This window comes from Drosophila virilis, chromosome 4 (genome assembly GCF_030788295.1).
Source record: "Drosophila virilis strain 15010-1051.87 chromosome 4, Dvir_AGI_RSII-ME, whole genome shotgun sequence".
In the NCBI taxonomy this organism is placed as follows: Eukaryota; Metazoa; Arthropoda; class Insecta; order Diptera; family Drosophilidae; genus Drosophila; species Drosophila virilis.
This window is the reverse complement of record NC_091546.1, coordinates 26291349-26313897: the sequence shown is the minus strand read 5'-3', so window position 1 is coordinate 26313897 and position 22549 is coordinate 26291349. Positions and strand designations below refer to the sequence as shown.

General features: G+C 39.5%; 2 protein-coding genes across 4 annotated transcripts in view; one reads left to right on the top strand and one right to left on the bottom strand.

Moving 5' to 3' along the window:
* The window catches only part of noc (no ocelli), a 142445-nt gene that overhangs the window by 91027 nt on the left and 28869 nt on the right, over nt 1-22549 (bottom strand). The gene's annotated exons all lie outside the window — the stretch shown is intronic.
* Nucleotides 1809-22162, top strand: elB (elbow B). 2 transcript variants are annotated; one of them, XM_070208913.1, is made up of 4 exons: nt 1809-2327; nt 2394-2945; nt 19362-20112; nt 20854-22162. In XM_070208913.1, exons 2-4 carry the CDS (start codon nt 2877-2879, stop codon nt 21597-21599), a joined length of 1566 nt encoding a protein of 521 aa, XP_070065014.1. In that variant the 5' UTR covers nt 1809-2327; nt 2394-2876; the 3' UTR covers nt 21600-22162. The 2 variants fall into 2 exon arrangements, with proteins under 2 accessions (XP_070065014.1, XP_002057591.1); XM_002057555.4 differs by having other exon boundaries at nt 1809-2945.

The window sequence follows — 22549 nt, the reverse complement described above, 5'->3', positions numbered from 1 at the left end:
AGTTAATATTATAAGTATTAATACAGACAATTCCACTTGATTATCAAGTCAGCTAAAGAATAGAAATGCAAATACTTCTATGATATCATATCATCAATATCGAGCAATATTACTTAATTTTGCTACTCAGCGTAGAGAAAACTTTCGAATGAGCACAGTTCATTTGTGTGTGCCGATGAAGACAGGAGTTTTATAATAGCATCCATTTAAAAGGTAAATAATTTAGGTGTATTTCTGACAATAGCCAAACTTAGCTATGGGCCAGGTAAAAATATGTAAATGTTTTTGGCGTTGATTAGAAGCGCCAGCATCAGATGATAAACGCCTATTCGGCCAAAACTTTACGATATTTTTACGATAGCCAGCTTTGGGTTATTACTGTTGATTTTGAAAGGTAGGTGTTCGGTTTATGACACCGGCATTAGCATTTGTATGGTCCCTTGATTTCGCAGCAACTGCTTTGGCCATGAATTAAAACATAAGAACTGTAATAAAATGCCGAAGCCATGTTGCTAAATGCTTTTTCTAAAATTCATTTAATATGCAGATTGCTGATTTACATTAACTTTAAGTTGGGGCTCATTTGAAAAGCCATTTCTTACCCGGTTCCGATAGGGACTCAAAAAATATCTATGTAACGTAGATTTAATTAAATTTATAGAATATTTTTATTCGAAACCCAGCTGCACAATGCCAATGGTCCCGCATATACTTAAGCAACTAACTAATATATATGCATTACGTATTTTACAATACTTTTCCCTTTCCGTTAAAAATGAACACATTAACAAGCAGCTGTTTTCTGTTTACAGCTCGTACACCAGATTCTCCCAATTCGTGTCAGGCAGCCTGTTTATTAGTCTCTCGCCAACTTACAAAACTGCTCTCTCTCTCTCTTTCTCTCTCTCGATGCTCGCGCTCTCCCTCTTTGTGGCACCTAATGTTTTATCTGACCACATATTTTTCCACCGCCCACCTGCTCACCACAACTTGTAAACAATTATGGCCGACGCCGTTGTGCTCAATATTACCCAACACAACCGCAACCTCAACAACAACAAGAGCAACAAAAAATCCCAAAATGGCTTCACAGAAGCGTCGATCGTCCAATAAGCGACGGCTTTTTAAAATTCTCGTGTATGTGTGCGTGTGTGTGTGTGTGAATTTATTCATGGAGGCAGCAAGAAAAAAACATTTATCGAATATAGTTTAGTTAGTTATTTTTGAAACTATTCTATACAAAAAAAAAAAAAAAAAGTATTTTCTTTAATAAAAGTTTACTTTGCTTTTTGTAGTAAATTATATTGGCTTTTAAAAAATAAAATAATATCACAAGCCCAGTGTATTTTGTGTAAAACTACTTTCCGCTGCTTTATGTTTATTATGACAGCATGCTGCGAATCTGTCTACTACTAAATGCAATTTAGTACTTTTTGATGTGAGGCCTCTGCTGTCTCAGCAGCAGGCATGCGCTCTCAGCAAAGAGCGATAGCCCCACAAAATGTGCGCTCGCTCACAACGATGCTCTCACTCTCCACTGCGCATGGTGTATTATGTTGTCGCTCAAACAACAACAAAAGCACACTTGTTGAAAATGAAAACGACCACAACAAAGAGAGCAAGCACACACATTAAATGCTTGAGACTGAACTGGTTTCCGAACAAGTTGTGCTGTACGCGAGCGTTACGCTTATTTTACACTCTCGAAACTCAAGAGGCGAACGGCAACAACTGAGACTCGGTCGAGCCACAACAATGGCGAGAGCGGAGCGAAAAATGAATGAGTATGAATGTTGTTTATAGATTTTTAGTCGAATTCTGTTATTTCACGTTAAAGTACGTACGTGCACTGCGAACGGATTGCGAACGGAGTGTGTGAAATTGTTGAACGTGTGCCGCGTGTCAGAAAAATACGTAACAAATTACTTAAATTCATGCATACAAACGTACAAATATTTCTTAAATATTTTCGAGTGATGTTTTCCAAGGTGCTTTATTCTTAGACTGAGCCACATATATAGTCTTAGAAAATCGTATAATTTAATTTAATTTAAAAAAAATAAAAAATACAAGTTTCAATAAATCCAAATAAAAAGCAAACACAACAAAGCAAAAAAATAAAAATAAAAAATAAAAAACCTTGTGATTTACGCTTCGATACACACTTTTATAGAGGTCGATCCCTCCTCAGTTCTCCACCGCCTCCTGCCACCCCGCCGCCCCGTCATACATGCTGCATACATATGTCAAAATCACACGTACGTGCCTCGTCATAAACACGCCCTAAACGAGGCATTCAGGCGAAACCGCAAAACCAAAGAAAGAAAGTAATTTAATAGCTGAAAATTAATTCTTGTTGTTTTCTTAAGCGTATTCATGAATGCATTTTGCAGCTTTTGGCGCGTAACGCATTAAATGAAATGAAATTATAACGTGCACAAATCAAATCATAAAATAAATGTTCACCAACTGCAATTATACTCTTTAATGAATTTATTACACAATTAAGGTGGCACCAGCACCACCAGCAGCAGCAGCAGCAACAACAACAACAAATAATAATAAAAATTAATATGCCGCTGGCGTGAAAGTCACAGCTTGGCAAGGCAAAAAAAAAAAAAACCCCCCTTTGAATTATTAATGATATAAATTATAAACATAAATAACAATACACAACAACAATTAGCGCAATTCAAAAATCAACAGCCACAACGGCTTAATCGAGTCCAGAAAAGGCGCAGGCGCCGCCTTTCGCACGAGTTGGCAGCACTTCGAGAGAGATTTGCGTCCTGCTTGGCATTATCCAAAACACCTGCTCCTCCTCCTCCTCAAACCAAAGAACAGCCTTCAAAGTGGATTTAACCAACTATAATAAAATGCTGCAGTCCAGCAATCATCACTATCTCAGGCCGGATTATATGACAACAGCGGCAGCCCCAACGGCGGTAAGTTCTCGAAGGGTTCGAATAATAAAAACCCCATATCAAAATTGGCCGACTCTAAAATCCAACTTCCCGAACTGCGCTACTTAGTATAGTTCCCTTAATCCCTGCTCTAACACAGGAAATATGTAAGGCACATATTTATCTGTCCTTTTCTCTGCAAACTAGTCTCTCAGTCTTTTACTGTTTTTAAGATAACATATCATAACAAAGCTTGGCAACATCGGACAACTATATCATATAGATATAATACAATATTGGATGTTGGGGATTTCGTTTTAAACAATCAATAATCTCTCTCTTTTTATATAAATTATAACAAATTAGTTATTATCGCATAATAAACATATTTGCGAGATTTCAGCCAAGCTATTTTTTCGATCCAAGTTCCAATTGATTTAATACAGATTCATTTCATATATGACATGTATTTGCTGGTATTTATTTTGTTATTTTGTCAATTAATTATACTGAAATGTTTATTTAGCTCGTCGTTGCACGTCACAATTTCTATCGAATTGAGGTGAGACTTGTTTGTTTTTCTGTTGAATAATAGATTCTTGTGTTTATCTTGCGTGCAATATATCACAATCCAACTGATATGGGCAGCTTATATTGTCCAGGTATCTGCTAGCGTTTAAATAAAATTAGTTGCCATTATTTATTAACGTATGATATTTCATAAATAATAGAAATGTCGACAGAAAAGCAATTACTGCATTCGCCGCAAGCGAATTTATTGTGCGAGACAACAACAATCAACAACTCCTCCATATGTCGCCTTTCAAAGTGGTTGCCAGACTGTCAGATTGCCAGATTGCCAGATTGCCCGACTCTCTGACTGTCTGGCAATGTGCTTCTGTGCGGCAACTGTTAGCGAGAAGAACAAGAAATATATAATTCGCAATCGTAGCACAATAAATTTCCCAATATCTGCACACAAAACTTATTTATGTTTGTGCATATTTAACTATGTAAATATGTGTGTACGGCTCTCCGCAGCCGGGAGTCGAGTGGAATGGCGTAGAGTGGCGTGGAGTGAAGTTTAACTGAGTCGAGTTTAGCTAAGTTGAGCAGAGTTATGTTCGGTAGGTGTCTATGCTTGGATGCGAGGCAACTCTGTAAACTGTATTCAAATTTATGGCGTACCAAATCTGAATTTATAATGACAGAAAACAAATGCAATTTCGCAAAATGCAGCGCACAAACACAAAACTAGAAGCGAGAAACTATGGCAGTTAATCAGAGTCAAAGACTTTACTGTTGCAGTCTTAAAGGACCATAAATTCTCATTTTCATTTCTGAGTAAATATTCGCACACGAAACGGAAGCGTGCTGCTCAACTGCACTGGATGAGTGCATTCATTAAAATGCAACTTAACAACACTCAATTCATTCATAAGGAAGCTCCAGTGAAAAACAGTGTTGGGCAACGTCACAAATATAATTTATAGTTTGAACAACAAAATATTCTAAATGATATGGTAAATGATTCTGATTGCAATTAACAAAAAAAAAAAAACAAAAAATGGCTGTTTTCAGTGGAATATTGTTCAATTAAATGATCTAGTAAATAAATGATTGCGCCTTCGAGCTCAATTTATGGCATGTAATCTTTGCAGGTGTATACAACAAATGGAAACAACTTTTGTCATTTTTCATATTAATTATTCACGATTTAAAATTTATAAGCTTGTCACTTTAAGTAAATTTATTTACTCGAGTCGACTACTCGACTGCTCGACTGACTAAGCCTTGCGCCTGCATTTTGGCATACATTTAATACATTTATATACATATGTAAATAGCAGCTGCGAATGTCTATAAATTATTCAATGATTAATGATGCCTGCCCGCTATTAATTATAATAAAATCAAATAAACTAAGCTTGACAGCTGTCAGTGTCATCATTTGTTTTTCTGGCGCCCGAACAATAAGAAACGACTAAAATTATGGCTGACTTGCCACAAAATTACTGTTGATAATTTGCTGTCACATTTGAAAAATTATGAAGCGCTGTGCAAAACTGCCACAAAATGGAAACTAATATGGCCCGTGTTGGGTAATAACTCAAAAACTGAGTAACAGCAACGTGAAAGTCAGTTCTGTTCAGTCTTCAGTCAGCTAAACTGACAGACGACAAGCTAACTTGAGCCAAGCGGAGCTGAGCTGAGCTGAACTGAACTGAACTGAACTGAGCGGCTTGTAAAAAGTAAATAAAGTGCAAATGTCAGCTGACCGCAAACATCATTAATATAATTAAATGTGTCAGTCAAGCAGCCATTTATGCAGTCAGACATTCATTTCAGTTAACCACATGCTGCCAACAGAGTCAAAACCCCCCCTTTACACCCTATAAAAACGTTTGAGCAGTCAACAGTCAGCAGTTTACAGTTGCCAGTTAACAGTTCGCTCACAGCTTAGCTGGCAACTCTGGCAGCTAAAGTGTGCGCTTGACACAATGCCGCTCTCACTCCGAGACAGAGAGAGAGAGAGAGAGAGAGAGAGACAGAGAGAGCGCTCAGTTTCGCTCAACTCGATTCGACGCTGGGGCTTGGGTTTTGTGGCCTCCTTTTGGTGAAGTTCGGTTCGAGTTTTGGCTGTTGTAGTGTTTGTAATAGTGGCTCAGCTTTGTGTGTTTGCGTGTGGCTCTAATTAAAGTGTCATCAACAGCAGAGCACAACAACAACGACAAAAACAAAAGCAGAAACAACAACTATGAATAGCAGCCCAGCATGTTAGTGATAAATTGCCATGTCTAGAGCTGTCATGTTAATTTTTCGTGCATACTGCATAATACTTTTCGCCTAAAGTGTTAATTAATTCCTGGAATAATACAAGTGTGTACATGTGAGAGTGTGTGTGTGTCTCTGTGTGTGTGGGTGCGTTAAAAGAAACAACGACAGGTACAAATAGAGGTGTACAGTAGATCGTAATTTAAACGAAACAACAACTCATTCGTCAAAGTAAATCATGCTTAAAGCATAGATATTTCATAATTTGCATCTTTCAGGCAACATAAACATGATCGCAAAAGTATCTTAGTTCGCCAGATGCCAAGGAAAAAGCGCATAGAGCGTTTAATTTACATTTAATTGTGGAATTTACACTCAAATTATCTATTTATTTATATGGTTCGCCTGTTTTTGCCTGTATTCAGATAACTTTATTAATAAATAGGGAAAATATCTAAGCCGTGCATGATGAAAATTTAGACGAAATCTGAACAAATATCCACAGATCTGGTTAATTGAAAATATTATAATACAGATTCCACGAATTTCCGAGTGTGGGGCACTCGAAATGTTTGAGATAAAAACCCGATTAAGCGCATTATCAAAAAATATATAAATGAATATGCAGTATTTAGCATTTTTGATTAGGGAATAATACTCAAATTGTATGGCATTTTTATAACACACATCACTTTTTAACGATCAATTTCGTTAATAAGCTGACTATGTATATAAAACTATAAATAAGAACCATGCGGCGAAAAAATAACTAAGAACAAAAAAAAAAGAAAAACAAGTAAAAGGTTCCTAGTCCGACTTGTAGATACCCTGAATCCTCTTCTTTCAACACCAAATCCAAATATATATACTATTCTAGAAGTTTGCTGACTCTAGCTCTTATTATTAACCCAAAATAGGATATCGATTACTTGGAAATGGGGCAAGTTATCGATTATCGGAAACAAACTCGATCCGCGCAGGCACTAGGAGGATCTACAGCAAGTCTCTAGCTCTTATAAGTTCTGACATGGTTCGGACATGGCTGATCAAGAATATATATACTTTATGGGGTCGAAGATGCTTCTGTCTGCCTGTTACATACATTTGCATTTTGCACAAAAACAATATACCCTTTTACCCATTTTGAATGGGTTCAGGGTATAAAAAAAAAAAAACAATAAAAATATGACCATCTTTTATTGTTATTGGCAATTTGTTGTTTCTGTCGCTTGGTTGTTTTCTTTTTGAACGCGACGCCTAAGAGCGCAATCAAAAGGCATTTATCAATAAAACTGTTGGACCGTCAATCGAGCTATTGACGCCTAAGTAAACCCCATTCCGATGCCGATTTCATGCTAAATGCTTACGTACGTACAAATTGAATGAGCGCGACTCAATGAATCCATTTAAATGCACGCGAGGCAGTAACTATGGTAATGAATTGAAACGACTGCTTAAATGCAAAATAATAACCCGTTTTCAGCGGGAGAAAAAAAAAATATATATATATATACGTATATATGAAAATTATGGACTGCGATAATCGAGCAGGGGAGAGTCGCCAGCCTGCAAAGCCAATAATCGTAAAATGCGGCAACAAATTAACCAATAAATTAATATAGAAATAATCATATTAATATGCCCGCTGATAACTGTCAGTCGGAGCTGGAAAGGAGCTAAACTAACATAGAGATGTTAATTTATGATTAGTTGATGTTGTTGCCAAACGAAATGGGGTTTTCTGCTGTGCTGATTCGACACTTGCTTAATTAATGAATTCATTTGTTGGACGTTTGTCCTGTTCCAAATGTGTTTTAAAGCCAACAAATGTCGACAAATATTGCCGGGCTTTTAGCTGGCATTTGCTGACCATTTCCGATCATTTCCTGCCCCTAATGTGCTCTAATCCCGGTCAACTTAAATGCTTTTCAAACGGTGGCAATCATTAAGTCGCCGGTACAACTGGTCGTATGAGTGATTGCCGTTAAATGTTAGAAATACAAAGCCCTGGTCGCACAAAGCACCAGCACCAGCACCCAGACTGGCTCTCAGAGCTTACCATAAAATTTGACACTAAACACACAAATTGCTTTTGAAGCCCCCCGTCAAGGGAACAACAACAACAACAACAACAACAACAAACAAAGAAAAGACTCAAAAGAAGCCACAAAGCCCCCGTACGGACGGACGGACACATGCTCGAGCCGAAAAGCTGTCAGTATCTATGTGTTTATGTATTTATGTGGCAATGCGGCAATGTGTTGTGGGCTTGTGGCCATTGTCCGAACAAATCGTCTAATCATAAAAAAAGAAACTGAAATGTAATATTGATAAGCCGAAAGCGGTCAGCACTCACGCACTCACACAGACATTGGCACAACCGATGCCAATGCCAATGGGCCCAAATTTCTGGCGCCGCGTATTTCTATACATTTTGTAGTTGGGTTTGGCTTTCAATCAAAGCAAGCCATAACGAAAGAAACGAGATAGAAACAAAATTGGAAATGAAAACAAATAAGCAATCAATCTCAATCACATCAATTATGCGTTAAAAAACTTCTGAGCTGTCCGTCCACTTGTCTTATCAGTGCGTGAGTGTGTGTGTGTGTGTGTGTATATTATTTATTTGAAATAGTTATTATTGTCTCCTTTTTTTTTATGTCGAAAAGGCGACACTTTTAATCCAAACTGTTCTAGAGATGTTAATCATTTTAATTGGCGCCACTTGAGCGCTGCTCGTAAATGTATCTGTGTGTCTATCTATCTGTAGCTGTAGCTGCATATGTATCTGTGTGTGTGTGTGTGTCTGATTGGGGGCCATTAAATTTTAAGCAGTCATTTGAAAGCGGTTCAAATTAGTTTCGTGTGCGACCCCACTTCGCACATTGGCAAAGTGAAAGCCAGCAACGAACTTTCAACGAATCTCTGAAACAAAACAATTGCAGATATTATCTTAAAATATGAGTTGTCTGTTTTGAGATTTATTTAAAATGGCTCAAACGAAATGAAAACAAATGAAAAGCAAATTATTGTCGAAAGCTGAAGTAAATAATTTATTTAATGCCCGTGTCAAACAGAAACAACAGCTGTCGCTTGGCTTGGCTCGGTTTGGTTACCAGAACCAGCCCCATCCATTTGATTGCAAAGGGGCCCTCAATTGAAAGCTATGAAATGTACACCATAAAGTTGACAGTCAGTTCATTTAAATAGAAAACGACGTGTCAAACTGACACTTTTCCTGAGATTTTTCCATTTTGCTATTCTCAACGCAAAACGCAACCAATTTCTGACACTCGGGTTCCATCTTTTTGCTGTTGACACTCTTTGAACCCAAGTAGATTTGCCTGGTGACACTTCAAGGCGAGCGTTCCAAGGTTGCCAGAACACAAGTCAACAAATAAAGAAAATATGTACTAAAAAGCAAATAAAAAGTAAAACAAATTATATAGTACGACAGCATTATTCAACTCAACTCAAAAGACACGAATGTCAAAAGCCAAACAAACAGGACCTGCGCCTGACAGCCACATCCAATAAACTAGAAAATGCAATTGCAATGCTTGTAAAATATATGTTAAGCTAAACATCCAATTGGTATTGTGTGAATCTTGTTGCCGCTGGAAAGTGAAAATGCATTTTGCTTTGCGCACGACAAGATGACAAGCATCTCACGCCTTCACATCCCCGGACACGGCTTAGACTCAAGTTTTCCCAGCTGACGCTTATCACGTGTTGGAGATCGGCGCACAAAGGGTCTTTTCGCGCGCTCCCATCGCTTGCATATTTAAATTAGCTTCGACTAAAGCGAAAAATGTACCATCTGCAATTCATTTATACAGCTGTTTGTCTGCCCGCCTCAACCGACTGTTATTTTGGCGTACTTTCGCGAAATTTGCTTATCGCAGTGGAAAAAATCAACCAAAGGGCGTTGCGCACAAAAAACGGAAACTCACAAAAACTAGTTTCAATGCGAAAGCCACTAACAGACTAATAGATACCCATTACACTGCTTACACAATAAGTATATCAATCTATGTACTCTGTTATTATTCGAAATATTTTAATAAAGAAGAATTCCAGACAGCCACACAAATTAACATCTAACAACATTTAAACAACCCTTGCCCGTTCCAAGGGTACAGGGTATATACATATAAAAACAAATGCAATGACTGAGCTCCAAGCTATATCTCTTTATATTCTATGACAGGGGGTGTCATGTGTGTTGGTGTGTGTGTTTTGGCTGCATTGGTCGGAGTATTTGACTCAACGCGCATATTTTCGCATTTGATTATCCAAAGTGATGGACGGGGGCAGCCAAACAGACTGAAAGACTGACAGACGAACAGACGGACAGACGGACAGACTGAGGCGGCAGTATAAAGGGTGTCGGCCTGTCACTCAGTCATTCGCTTGTTCTCACACAGCCAAGTACAATTTCTTTTTGCTTATTTTGTTTTTCATTTAGTTACATTTTATATACAAATTGTGTTCGCAATACAAATTAACAAAAAACAAAAAAAAACAGTTGTGCAACACTAAACTGTCAGTTTGCTTTCCGGCCTAAACGGGCGAATGTTTCGGAACACTGGTAGCTGTCAGTCTATCAGTCGGAGCTGAGTGTCATTCAAGAGCTGAGCCGGAAGTATAATCGCAGAGTTCCATTTCGATGTCCCATAAATTAACATTAATCTCTAGACAAACCCCTAATACTGCGACTTTACAAAACAAATCTTTTCCAGAACTACGAGTCATTGCATTGGGCAACTGAAAGTTGTATGAGGAAATTGAATACGAATTTTTAGAAAGTTAATTAACTCATAAGCATTGCAAAATCAATGCAGGCAAATGTTAAAAACACGCAACCAAGAAAATCAGGAAAATGAATCGTGAATAATCGCAAATGCGAATATGAAATGCAGCTACCGGGCAGAGTATCGGGCGCCCAGGGGAGGCCCACAAGAAGCGGGTCCTGTCCCGACACGATTCGATACGCCAGTTGTTAGCATTGCTGACAAGTGTTGTCAACGCATGTGTAGAGCGCATAATTATAAATAACACGTAATTAACGCGCCGCAAATGCGAATGACACCTCGGCTCTTCTAATTTACTCTCACCTCTGTCTCTCTCTCTGTCTCTGTCTTTATCTGTGCCGCTGTCTTTGTCGCGGGTTCACGAGTAGCCCGTTGGCATTTTGACAGCGCCCAAGGCAACAGATGACAGCGACATGCTGACAAGTTGCCATGTGCATTGGCCACTAAAATTAAAAAGGGTCATTGCATTTGTAACGGGCGACATGCAGCATGTTGCATGCAACGTGTGCCAGAGAGGCGTCAAGAAATTGTCACTTTATATGCGAGCGAGATTTCAGAGTGCGGCAAACGGACGCATACCACTTTGCATATTCAAAATGAGCAACACTCGCCGCGGAATTCATTAACGCTGACAACTTGAAATGCTAATTATTGTCAAATTAATTTAGTCAGCTGTCAGCTTAAATACAAGTATAGACTGTTTTGATTTTTCATTATTTTATTCTGCATTAACAAAGAATATAAAAATAAAATCAAAATGAGCACAAGCCTGCCAGTGGGAATTTATATGCAGACCGAGAGCAGCTTCGCATTATTATACAAATGTGAGAATTAATGAATGCCGTACGTAGGCGCAGGCAGTCAATCAGTTGACAGAATGACAGCATGACAGACAGTCCGTTTCAGTTTATGCAAATTGCAACAGCTGCCGCAACGTTTTTCGGTGCGAAGCCAAAATCCGAAATGGGTATCCCATTAAAAAAGACATTCACATACATTTTCTAATTTTATTGACTTTGCGATTCGGTGGCCAAATTAATTAGCAAGTAATATATTCTATATGCTTTGCATATTTATTTAAATTTTAATCGTTGAACGAAAACGCAAAATTGCAACCTCTTTTTTTTTTTCAGTGTTTGTCTGCCAATCAACAATTCAAGTAGATAGAGAGTATTTTAATATGTCGGTTAATTTATTACATTTTTTAATATAAATTTATATTTCATAAAAACACCCTAGCCAACCGATTTGTTGGGGTTGATACAGCAAACAAAACAGATGATGACTTATTTTAATGTTTCTCTTTGTAACAACAATAATATATTAATTTAAAATTCTTGATGGATTTGAACCCGCAACCAAAGCCATGTATGTACAGTTGTGCAGTTCGTCAGTCCACAGGTATATAAATAAAATCGATTGTAAGAAAATGATATTAAGTGTTGTAATAAATTCATTTAACATATAATTATACGCGGCACATTTATAAAGAGAGGCACGCCCACGTTTACACGTTTCAGGGAATGGCGTGACAGGTTCATGTTGCGTATGATTGATAAACACGTTGTCTAAATTACATAGAAAAGAACGAAAACAACAGGCAGCTGCTGTTCCCAAGAACCTTGAGCTGTTGGCCCAAGTAAAAGCTAATAGCTCGCAGACAACGGCTGTTGTTGGCCGCATTCAGCATTTGCTTTTATTCCGCGCAATGAGTGATGAGCCCCCTAATGGAATATGGCAAATGGGCGTTGACAAGAGCCAATAAGTATGTGTGAGATTCGGCAAGAGCTGCTTCGTATGAACATTTGTCTCGATCTATGCCAACAGGCAATTAATTTGGCCGAGCTCTCAAGGTTAATTATATGGCGTATATGTCATTAAGGACATATAAGCCTGGACAATTTCCCCATTAGCGCACCTGACACAAAGGCATCCACAATGTGCGAAATGCAACGCCAAAACATAAGTGTTAAAATACAATAAACAACCAACGCAAAAACAAAACAACAACAAAAAAAGAAAAGAAGCGTATCCGCAGCAACAATAAACAACATTTGTTAACTGACAACTAAATGGACACGTAATGTTGACAAAAGTCTGGCATGAAATCTAACAGAGGGGAACAAAACCCGACAGACCTCAAACGAAAGAAAGAGTGACACATGAAAATGGCATTAATGTGTCACTCAAAACGTACACAGCAGCAACTGTTGCTGTTGTTGCTGTTGTTGCTGCTGCAACTGCGACAATTGCAATGATATGGCTGACAGTTGTTGTTGCTGTTGCTGGGGGCAAAGCAACGGCTAAAATTGCAACATTGTCTAGCGCCAAGTGCAGTTCACAATGCATGCGTGTGTGTGTTTGTCGTCAAATTAAGTGGCAACGCCATAAGAGCATTGCCACACAACCACCCCTCGCCAACCGATTTAACCCACATGCGACATGCCCCTCGAGTCGTGCAATAAGCTTTTCTTTTTTCCAGTGCTGCCAGCCAACTCTCGACCATATTTACCCGAGCCGAGTTTGACAGTCAAATGACGCTGTCAGTTGTCAATATGACAAGTGTCACTTTTGCAGCAGTTGACAGTTAATGTGACAGCGCTTGTGCGCTGGCTAAATAAACTACAGGCATATTGGATTGCGCATTTGGAGTACTCGAACGAGTACTCGCAATTTGGCATTCGACTGTAGACAGCGCAGCCTTTGACATGTTGCACACTTTACGCTCTGTGTTGCATTCGCAAGGCCCCGCACATGAAGTATTGTATTCGAAAGATGAACTAAATATCTTCTTAGCGTAGCTTATGTTACATTTATATCATTTGCATGCAAACAATGCAATCCGTTCTTATGAACTAAAAGAATACAAAGACCAGAAACAGCAGTTGTCGATCAAGTTTATTTTAACTAATGTATTGTCGCCACAGTTTCTCTCAATTCAATAACTATCGATTTGTGAATGTGGTACATAACATTTTGAGTAGACTTTCTCCCGTACCATATACAGTATAATACTTAAGTAATAAGTACTTTTTAGAACATCAAAATAAACCCTGTACTAGATGTAATCCCTGAATAGTCAGTTAGATGCTAATATTTGTAAATTAGATAATAATATTTGTAAATTTAAGAATTAAAAAGATTTGTTTAAATTAAAATTAAGAACTTCGTCGTACTGGATGAATTTAAAGTAAGCAAAAAAAATATTTCCCTATTAAAACAAAACGAGTAGGCCTGCTTTTAATCGGGAGTGTTCGACCACGGAATACCCTGAACGCTTTTCCTAACTTTCTACTTTTTTTTACAAATAAAGCATTTTCAATGGGTTCAATGGGTTTAATGGGTAATGGGTAATGGGTAATGGGTAAAGTAAAGATTTATTCTGCAACGTGCCGGTCCTTTTGGCTTTTGACAGTTTTGGGGCTTGATTTCGACAATGATTGCAGTGCAGATATAATTGGGCACCTTTAGGAAACATTGTTGCTTTCTGAATAATAATTAAGTAAATTGTCACAAAGCCACACGACACGGCAAGAGGTACAATATCTTTGTACAACTGTATGAAAGTTTCAAGAGCATTTATGTAAATTTTTGCGGGCTTGCAGCGCAGCAAATTTATTAGCAGCACGAGAACACAAAAAGGTGTTAACAGATAATGGATAAAATCCACATAAGCGTTAAGTATGTGCACAACCCAGTCATTGCCAGACCACAGAGCCCCCCACACACACTCAAGCACGCACACACACACACACACACACACACACACACAGAGTCTGCATTAAGTTTTATACAATTTTTATCGCTTATTTTATAATTCGCAACAAAACTGCAAAGCGTCTCAACGTCCTCGCTGGGGGCTTATGCAAAGCGACGTCGACGTCGGCGTCGCACAATTTCCGCTTTTTATGCTTATCCTGTAATTCATATTTATAGCGGCTGTTTTTGTGGCACAAGGCGCCGGCAGGAAGTAGCACCATGAGCCGCAGCATCGTAGAAAATTGCATTTTAAGGAAAATATGGCCAGGAGCCGGAGCCGGAGCCGGAGCCGTAGCCGGAGTTGCTGAATTGCATTATCAATGTAGATAAGTTTTATTGCGGTTGCCAGGGCATCCCCATTTATAAATAATTTAAATAATACAAGTCTTTGGAATACAAGCAATTGCCAGAGCTCCCCTTCTTTATTACCCAATACCAGACATTGAGTACAAAGCATGGGGCCACATACCCTTGACGTAGACTTTTCCAGCTGCTGCTTGCCTGAAAGAAAGCGATTCTCTCTGCAAAAATTGTTTCTCTGTAATGTAAGCTACACAGATATCAAAAAGTGGAATTCCCTTTTATAGAACTGCTTTTAGCTATAATAATAACATGTACGGCTTAAAGTGAAATTCCCAATCTATTTTAAACCCTAAATCAATCTTTAACTTAGGCATAATAGGAAGTCTTGTACCAAAGTCTGAGCCCATGGGTTAGGAAAACCAAGTTCACGAATTGAACCAAAAGGCAAGAAGTTGGTTCGTTCTGTGAACTATTTTCTACTTATTTTCGGGGGTGACAACCCTGGTAGTAATAAATGAATAGACAGCTTTTTGGAAAAAATATACTTTAAAGCGAATATCTCTTGTAACATATAGTATAGTAGGGTATGTATTTATCAAAATAGATACAAGTATATGTGTATTCGGCAAAACTTCAAAGCCCTGTAAAGCAGACATCAAGTTTCAATTCGAAACAACACGAAACAACAATACGATCTTGGCATCTTTTGTGGCTGCCTGTTGGCTGTCTGGCAATTTCGAGCATTCAACGAGTTTTCAATTGAACTCATCTTGAAGCCACTGCGTCTTGTTCACATATCACGGTTTGAGGGCTGGCATTGTCATTGTTTCCAAAGTTTCAACATTTTGTTTGTCATATTAACATAAAGTATGATTTTTTGAGTGGCTTCAAGTACCCCCAGTTGATCGGCGCCGATTTCTTCTCTCTCTCTCTCTCTCCCCCTCCATCAGCACTCGAGTTTTCTGCCTATTTGATATTGTTTTTATTTGTGCTGCAGATGCTTAATACTGTTTCAAGTGTATATTTGCCGTCTAAAGTGTGTCGATGTGTCATATTTCCCCAGTGCTGAGTGCTTGTGCCATAAAACAATATGGCTTAGGGCATTATTAAAATGCCGCTGCGTAAAACGTGACACATTTTGTAGTTTCGTGTGTATTCGAATCATATTCTTTGACAGCTCAGCTCAAAACTAAACACGTAAATACATGTCTTCAATTAGCGGTTACTCAGTAGAAAGTACAGTAAATACTGCCAAAGTAAATTGAGTTGATTTAGTTGAATTAGAAACAACAGATCGGACTAAGAATGACGAACTTAATCTAGTTTGCATTTGCCAAACAAGCCGTACAAGAAGAGCTTGTATCATATATATGCATATGGCTGATATATATAAGTACAGCGATTTTCAAAATGATCAGACTCCAGAACCCGAACAGGGGGCAGAAGAAGCGTAAGGAAATATAAAAAACATTTTATAATATGAAAAGTAATTGACTCTCAGACTTTTGTTTATTAAAAACCATATTATATATAGGGAATACAGTGCGTATACGTTTTATTTTTGACGTCAAGCCAAGCGCAAACGCTTTTTTGGCACACTCACACACACGCACACACACCTTTATAACTTAATTAACAGGCTATGCCAAATGCAGTTGTATTTGCTGTAAGTCATGTCAGGGAATGCGGCTCTCTGTTTAGTTTAAAGTATCTAATTAAATTATCCGCATTTAACAAGCGACTGTGACTTGATTGTGCAAAAGGCATGACTAAATACATGTACCCAGACGGTATAAAACCTTTTCGATGATTGCTCATGTTATAATTGTAGTTGTTGCTGTTAATATTTGCTTGCGATTTAACAGTTGTTGTTTGTGCATATTTTTTCACGAGGTGTAACATTTTAATTAACACAACGTTCATAATTTGTAAACGGATGCAAGAGCACAGAATGTGTTTTTTTTTTTTCTTCCTATTTTGTACATTTCAAAATGTGTACCTGGGCTCAACCGCCACAACGAGTGCTAATTAAGTGCTATAACTACCTTTTTTACACTCACATTAAATTAGGCACATTTTTTAAGGTTTCAACTAGCCAGCTCAGTCAATCGACATCAATGCGAACGAATATTAATAAGCCCTAATAACAACTATTGTTCAATCATAAATTGAACAAGCCCCATATGGAGCTGCCTATCTATAGGCGAGTATAAATAATATAAATATTAGCCGAGTGTATGTACATTGCGCACACCGCTAAATTTATAAACTAAATCACAAACAACACCAAATGCGCGACACGAATACGCGTAATACCAAAAATCAATACAGAATGTTTATCAGTGTTCATATAAATTATGACTAATTGTGCTAAAAACGAGACTGGCTGGGGCGGGAGTGTTGTTGCCACAATTGATAAAGTGTTGACACAATTCGGGAAATAAGTGGGTTCCGCCTCTCGAGGACTACCCCAAAGAGTGAAACAAGCAATGTTGGGGTTCGGTTGGATGTCAAATATTATAATAATCTATGGACAACATCACATTGCAGCGCCCAAAATATAGCTTTACTCACACAACTGCACACTTGATGAATCAAAAATATTCAAATTGAGCATCAGCTGGAACGAGTGTGAGTCGAACACAAAGTATTGAGTCGAAATACTCGTGTTGAGTCGTGAGTATTTTTGAGAACACACGTGACGCACTTAACTCTAGCATGGAATTTCCGCAGAAACAACAATTTTATTTTCTGATGAATAACACAAAAAAAAAAATATTTAGTTTTTGTGGAAGCATTCGATGTCTAGCAATTGCGGTCCTTATCGTATAACAAAATATGCTCAAGTCCCATCCCCATTAAAACAATAATGTGTTTGTGTGTGTGTGTGTGCGTGTGTGTGTGTTTATGTGTAAGAGCTTAAGTACCGATAAGAAATTTGCCATTTTTACAATGGTATCATAATAATTTATGGCTGCCCATTGAGTGTTATAAAAGCTTCAATATTTTGTAGTTTATGACTTGCGCCAGTTGGGCTTGGGCGTAATTACACACACAGACACTGACATGCACACACACACACACACACACACACACACACACACACAAACGCACACTAAATACATAAGCGGTACATCATTATTTCCAATGTGCGCTGGGTCTTTGTTAGTTGCCATGAAATATGGCTCTCAACTCGTTTGTTCAGTTTAGGTTTTCTGCTCTCTCTCTCTCTCTCTCTCTCACGCTGACTCCTGCTCTCCCTCTCACTCTCTCGCTCGCCCTGCTGTGTCATAATTTATGGCATGCGGCGAAATGGATTTTATTGCAAAAGCCGTGTTCGAGTTTATGGCACAACTGTAAGTGGGTAATATTCATTTCATTTATATGCACTTTGCTTTGTGCCTTGCGTCGGCATTTCTCGGACTGCAAATCGCTAATTTTCACTTTTAAGTCTGAAAAGTAGCACTAAAACATGATTAGTTATTGGCTATGATTAATGGCCAATGATTAACCCAGGGTCTTTCAACCTTCACCTAATCGATGCGAATATTACGTTGTCATATTTTATGGCCATTTTATGGCCAGCAATTTTGGTAAATGAATTGCACGAATTCAGAAATTATTACACTGACAAATTGATCACGATAATGAAGCTGATGGAAATACATTTTAATCAATGTTATTTTGCCAGCATGAATATAAACCAAAAAAATACCAATATGGGTCTGAATCATCTGGTTTCAGAAACATGCCAATAGAAACAGCCGGAAATATAAATATGTATTTCAGTTCGACACTAATTCATAGTTGAGCCAATTTATTCCAATAAATGAATAAATGTGATCTATGAATGTTAAGAATAATGTGATCTATGAATGTTAAGACTAAGACTTTACCAATTTATCGGCGATATTTAAATCATCGTCAAATTTGATTCGAAGTTTGGTTTTTCACAAGTTCTGTATAAAATTGAGAAACTTGCATTTCTGGAACAAAAAATATGGTTTTTTCCCGTTGGATGTTGGGCAATTTGTGTGGTTCAAGGTTCGAGCTATGATATAAAAATAATTGAAATTTTGGATTCTATGTTAAACTATGAATCATTAGCCGCACAGAAATTTCGTGATATTTTTGCGTAAGTTATGCATTTCAATATCGTTGCAAAAGGTCGTAGAATTAAGAGACTTCCAGTCTCGCGATGGCGTTGCTTATTTGTTTTTGGAACAAGCTTTATCATATTTTTAGCACCCCATGGCAATAACTTTGGCCCAGAATGGGCTTGTGCCCAAATGCTTTCACACTACATTTGCGTCGTAATTTAATATTTAATGTACTTTTTATATCTTCTATTTGCAAGCGTTTTAATAGCCTCATAATTCCATTTATTTGGCCGCCTCGGGCATATTTATGGTTATCAGCCCTTATTTATGATAGCCACGAGCGAAACAAGGGCAACATAGGGCTACAGATGCGGCTGGTTCAAATCCAAACCGCATCGAACTACAACTTTCATGATCGCGCGAGTGTTGGCCAAAGATTAAGATCACATATCGTGCTTTATGTTGGCGAACGTCAAGGAAGTGTTTGGGGAATAAAGTAAGCCAAGAGTGCCAAGACAATGCAAAAAAGGCGACACTGCGATTGTTTGGGTCTTATCTGATGTCGCTGGCACGATATCGAGAAACTGGTCAGCCCTTCCCTTTCACTCTGCTTCTCCCTCACCCTCACCCTCACCATCGCCCTCTGGCTAATAATTCTTGACTCTTGACTAACTCGGAGCATCCTTTCGTTTCGTATGCACTTGCAGCTGGACAACAAGAGCAGCCCGTTGGCGCTATTGGCGCAAACATGCAGCGCTATCGGCGCGGACACCACAAATCCCAAGCTGCTGGCGGCGAATATCGAAAAGTCCACAAAGCAACAGCCCAAAGGCAGCGGCATCGGCATCGGCAATGGCAATGGCAATGGCAATGGCAACGGCTTGGGCATGGCGGATAACACACGCGATAAATCCTCACCGGTTAGCAGTCATTCATCCAGCGTTAGCACCGGCTCCGTGGAGCAGCAACAGCTGCCGCCGGCGCACAGCAAGACCCCCAGCACCTTTAAGCCCTACGAGACCAACAACAACGACTGCGGCGCCACAAATCTCACCAGTAGCAACAGCAACAGCGGCAGCAGCCAGCGCGTAAAGACGCCCAAAGCAAGCGTGGCCTCCACCAACGGACAGCAGCGCTGCGATTCAAACCAAAGTGCCAGCAGCTCCCATCGCGAATCCCCAAATACGACCGCCTCCATGGGCGGCGGCGGTGGCGGCGCCGCTCTCAGACGCACGCCCAACACAACTGGCTCCCAGCTCAATGGCAGTCCGGTGCAGTCGTCCGCGCCAGTACGCAGCAATTCCAAAGAGTCTGCAGCGATGCACAGCCCCAGTGCAGCCAGCTCCAGCCGACTGCAGGAGGCAGCCTATGCGGCGGCCAAGGAGGCCAGCTATGTGAAGGCTCTGCATGCAGCAAGCCAGCAGGCGAACCCCTCGGCGGGCTCATATTATCCAGCAGGTAAGAGTTACTCCATACGTTTCATCAAATCCAAGCCCGACCTTGAATCACAAGCTGGCCCTATTCTATCTATAACTATGCTGACTTCCTTATTTAATTTATAAATATTTAGTTTATTTTAAATAATTTAAAGGATAATGAATACTTTTTGTTAAGTATCTTTGGCGACATAATATATCTAAAGATCTGGGCCAATAGAAGCTCTACGAAAAAATAAACGGGACTATAAGAGCTAGAGAATAGAGAATTTGATTGAACCAACTGTTGTTTATTTAATACCATCGTCAGCTTTTTACGCATCAGATAGAAATCGACAGCAAATTTTGTTTTAATACCCTTGCAGGGAGTATTAAAGTATAGAGTATCAATGAATATGTAACGCATCTCCCTATCCATAAAGTAGTATATACAGCATCAAAAGATCGTCCGTCAGTCTTTTTTCTTTGCGAACTAATATCTCATAGATCCTAGTTTCTGTTGCCGGATCAAATATCTATATCATATAGCTATCATTGGAACGATCGGTTGAAAAGTAGGTTCTTATTGTCTTTTGTTGTCCAAGATATATTCAACAGCATTTACAAGCTTCACTTGTCTCACATATCTGCAAAGCCATAAGGGTATTTAATCTTCGGCATGTCGAAGATATCCCTACTTTTTATATCGACGCTTATAAGAGCTAGAAGTACCAAAAGTGGAATGTCAGTAATTGTAATCGATTCGTGGATTTCTTATCTGCAGGCTACGGCAGTCCCTATCCAATGGACTTGATGACGGCGAGCTCGCTAATGTCGCCACATCATGCCATGTTCAAGGCGTCGGCTATGAATCCGTATTTGAACTATGCTCGGCTCAAAGGATTGACGGACCCATCGGCCATGATGCAAGCAGCTCCAAACATCTGCCGTGATCCATACTGCACGGGCTGTCCAGCCAGTCCGCATTACATTAACAAAGCAGCCGGGCAGCCTTGTCCCGCTGGTTGTCCGCAGTGCGAGGTCGGGGGATCAGGCAAATCAGGTGGAAGCTCTGCAGGCGCCGGAGGCTCTAGTGCGGCAGCAGCGGCGGCAGCGGCTGCATCCTCCTACCACGCACAACTGGCTGCCCTGGCGGCGGCATCGCAGCTGCCATACGTATGCTCCTGGATTGGCAGCGATGCGGCATATTGCGGCAAGCGCTTCGGAACCTCCGACGATCTGTTTCAGCATTTGCGCACACATACGGCCTCCGTGCCGGATGCGGTGCTCAGCGCCGCGGCAGCCGGCGGCATACCACCTAATCATCCGCTATTTCAACGCACCTATCCCACCCCGCCGCTGAGTCCACTGTCTGCGGCAGCACGATATCATCCGTACGGCAAGCCATCAATGCTGCCGCCATCTTTGGCGCCACCCGGAATGCCCGGCCTGCCGCCGCATGCCGCACTGGCCCAATACTTTGCGCCCTACTCGTTATACGGACCGCGCATGGGCTCATCGCATCCGTAGTCGGGGCAGCAGTTGGAGCCGTTGGTCAACATTCAGTCAAATCATTTTGCTTGAGTTCGTCCCAGCAGGGCCAGGTCAGGCGTCAGGGGGCGGGTCAACTCACTCGTGAAACGAAAAGCTAGTGATCTAATGTACGATAGTTACATACAAATGTTTAAATATTTAGCTTTAGGCGCTAAACAGCAGCAAGTTGGAAAGTTCTATTCAAGGATATGCCACACATCAATTTGTTCATCAGCGTGTCTCTACGTATGTCCCATTTAATGCTTATGGTAATTTTAATATTATTTATTAATTGAAAACAAAAACAATATATACATATATATATATATATATATAGATATATATGTAGACATATACATGTACATATGTTTGTATATGCATATGAAAACCAATTTGAAATGAAAAGATTGTCCAAAAACTAAAAGTTGTAAAACCATTGTACATTGTATTAATTAATATACTATATATGTTTATGTATGTGTATGGAAATGTAATTATGAACACTATTTTAAAGTTCATTTAAGTCACTACAACAAATCAATAAATGAAAGAAAACTTAACTCAATGTTGTCTCAATTCGGAAATACGAGGAGTCTTGCCCTGTGGGAGGAGAAGGAGGAGTTACTCAAGTGGCATCATAATGCTTCGATCAGAACTTAATCGAACGCTTTACGTTCGCATGTCCGATTTTGGTTCGATCCTGGTTCGATTACTTCAGACTAAGCGTTTCCATTAGAAACATTACAATTTGGGCTGTCGAAAAGCATATCTGAAGGGCGTCAACTCAAAACGAAATAAATAAGCGGGCACACAGAGTCAGGTCCAGTGCCAGCCAATAAACCAGAGACTCACAAATCATAACATTCAGCTAGGTTTGCCGCTGAATTATGCCCGGTAAAGCTTGGCAACAGAGCTGAGGGGTTGGAAGCTACCGACACCACGGTCCA

Coding starts and splice junctions, on each gene's coding strand:
- elB (XM_070208913.1), top strand. CDS start 2,877: ATGCTGCAGTCCAGCAATCATCACTATCTCAGGCCGGATTATATGACA. Junction 2,946..19,361: donor CAGCGGCAGCCCCAACGGCG/GTAAGTTCTCGA, acceptor ATGCACTTGCAG/CTGGACAACAAGAGCAGCCC. Junction 20,113..20,853: donor GGGCTCATATTATCCAGCAG/GTAAGAGTTACT, acceptor TCTTATCTGCAG/GCTACGGCAGTCCCTATCCA.